The sequence below is a fragment of the Dryobates pubescens genome, chromosome 12 (assembly GCF_014839835.1).
Source record: "Dryobates pubescens isolate bDryPub1 chromosome 12, bDryPub1.pri, whole genome shotgun sequence".
Classification (NCBI taxonomy): Eukaryota; Metazoa; Chordata; class Aves; order Piciformes; family Picidae; genus Dryobates; species Dryobates pubescens.
Window position 1 is genome coordinate 20,611,267 of NC_071623.1, and position 2,014 is coordinate 20,613,280.

At 43.6% G+C, this 2,014-nt stretch overlaps 1 protein-coding gene across 1 annotated transcript; it reads left to right on the top strand.

Moving 5' to 3' along the window:
- Window positions 1-1,100: 1,100 nt before the first annotated feature.
- CLDN14 (claudin 14) lies at window positions 1,101-1,811 on the top strand. Its single transcript, XM_009905726.2, has one exon. It carries the CDS (start codon window positions 1,101-1,103, stop codon window positions 1,809-1,811), a length of 711 nt encoding a protein of 236 aa, XP_009904028.1.
- The last annotated feature ends 203 nt before the right edge of the window (window positions 1,812-2,014 follow it).

Below are 2,014 nucleotides of genomic sequence, written 5' to 3' on the forward strand. Positions count from 1 at the left end.
TTTACCTGCTAAGGCCCCGTCCTGAAAACACTTAGGCTTTCTTCTACGAACATGCGTTCAGCACATGCATGGGTCTTTGCAGAACTGGAGCCTCAATTTGTTTCTGTTTCTGAATTCCAAGTAGGATTTTGATGCAATAGTTATTTTATGTATTAAAATATCAGGTTTCTGCCCACACACATAATGCATGATGTATAACAGACCTTGCAAGGCAGCCATTGGAAAAGACTACTTAGTCTGCAATTTATACAGAAGGAAGAGTTAGTATTCCTTGGTTTTCAGCTAGAATTTATATGTGACCAAACTGTGAAGGTGTTGCTCCTCAGAAGCTCCACGATGTACATCTGGTTTCACAGGCTGTCGTTTTGCCCACAACCTAAAATCATAAGCTGAAACTCTGCAGAGGCTAATGAAAATTATTCCCCTTTGAGTTGCTTTATTAAAAGGCAACCTCAAGAAATACTGGCAAGTCAGGAAAGTGACTTTAATCCAATACTTGTTATCCTCTTCCACAGGTTTTAAATCACTCTCTTTGCTCCTTACTTAGAGCAAATACACCCTTATTGTTTTCCTAGTCCTGCTATGACCTTCTGGGAATGTTTTCATCGTGTAAAGCAACCTGCAGTTCCCTGCTTTATAAATCTCATTCATTCCAAGTGTTAACACTAGCTAATTCTCTGCTTTAGAAAGGAAATCATGTTTGTTTTTTTGAAGAGTCTGCTGGGAAGAGGAATATTTGCATTTAAAATATTTTTTTCCATTTCATAAATTGTCTTGAGTTTTCTTCCCAGTGGGCAACAGATGACTGTTTATATAAGTGAAGAGGGAAGCTTACTTTCCCATTACTTCCACAAAAGTACGATTAAGAGCGATAACTATGCTAATTATTGCACTAACTGCACTTGGAATGCACCTTACTGGCTGGAGAGGTAATGCATTTGGGTAATAATTAACTCCTTTTTTCCTCAATTACCTTTTATTAGGAGAGCAGAAGGTGTCGAAGTAAAACAGCTGCATATCTTCCAAGAAAAGCCAGTGTTTTCCGAAGGAATTCAAGCGGAGGTGCTCTATTAAGAGAACTAGGCAGGACAAACATTAACATGGCAAGCTCGGCTGTTCAGTTACTTGGCTTCTCTCTAGGCCTGCTCGGCCTAATTGGAACATTAATTGCTACTATTCTGCCGCACTGGTGGCGAACGGCACATGTAGGCACCAATATTATAACAGCTGTGGCCTATATGAAAGGGCTTTGGATGGAGTGCGTCTGGCACAGCACTGGCATCTACCAGTGCCAAGTCCACCACTCCCAGCTGGCTCTGCCCCGTGACCTCCAAGTCGCCCGTGCCATGATGGTAATTTCCTGCGTCCTTTCCGTGCTGGCATGCGTGATCGCTGTCATCGGTATGAAGTGCACGCAGTGTGCCAAGGGGACTTCTGCCAAAGCCTCCATCGCAGTCTCTGGGGGGATCGTTTTCATCCTGGCTGGTCTCGTTTGCCTGGTACCTGTTTCTTGGACCACTAATGATGTTGTTACAAATTTCTACAACCCCACGCTTCCCAGCGGGATGAAGTACGAGATAGGTCAAGCTCTTTACCTCGGCTTTGTCTCCGCATCTTTGACGATTCTCGGGGGGGCCCTGCTGTGCACATCAAGCCAGTGTCGCTGGAATGAGACACCTTATCAAACACAGCCCAGCAGCATAAGAAGGACTGCTCCCTCCTATAGACCACCAACTGTCTACAAGGGAAACCATGCTTCTTCCCTGACATCTGCTTCCCATAGCGGCTACAGATTAAATGACTATGTGTGAGTTCCCTAAGATTTGCCTGCGGGACACAGCTGCTTTATAATTTCTGTGCGTGGCATAAAGCAAAGCTAAGATGACTTTTAATTTATAAGGGTTAGGATACAAAGTTTACCACTGTTCGTTTCTTCCTTTCCTTTCTTTCCGGAGAAAGAAAGAATGCGAACACAAAGCTGCTTGCTGCAAAACCTGGCAAATATATACAAAGG

Excerpts from the sequence above, each read along its gene's own strand:
- CLDN14 (XM_009905726.2), top strand. The coding sequence starts at position 1,101 with ATGGCAAGCTCGGCTGTTCAGTTACTTGGCTTCTCTCTAGGCCTGCTC.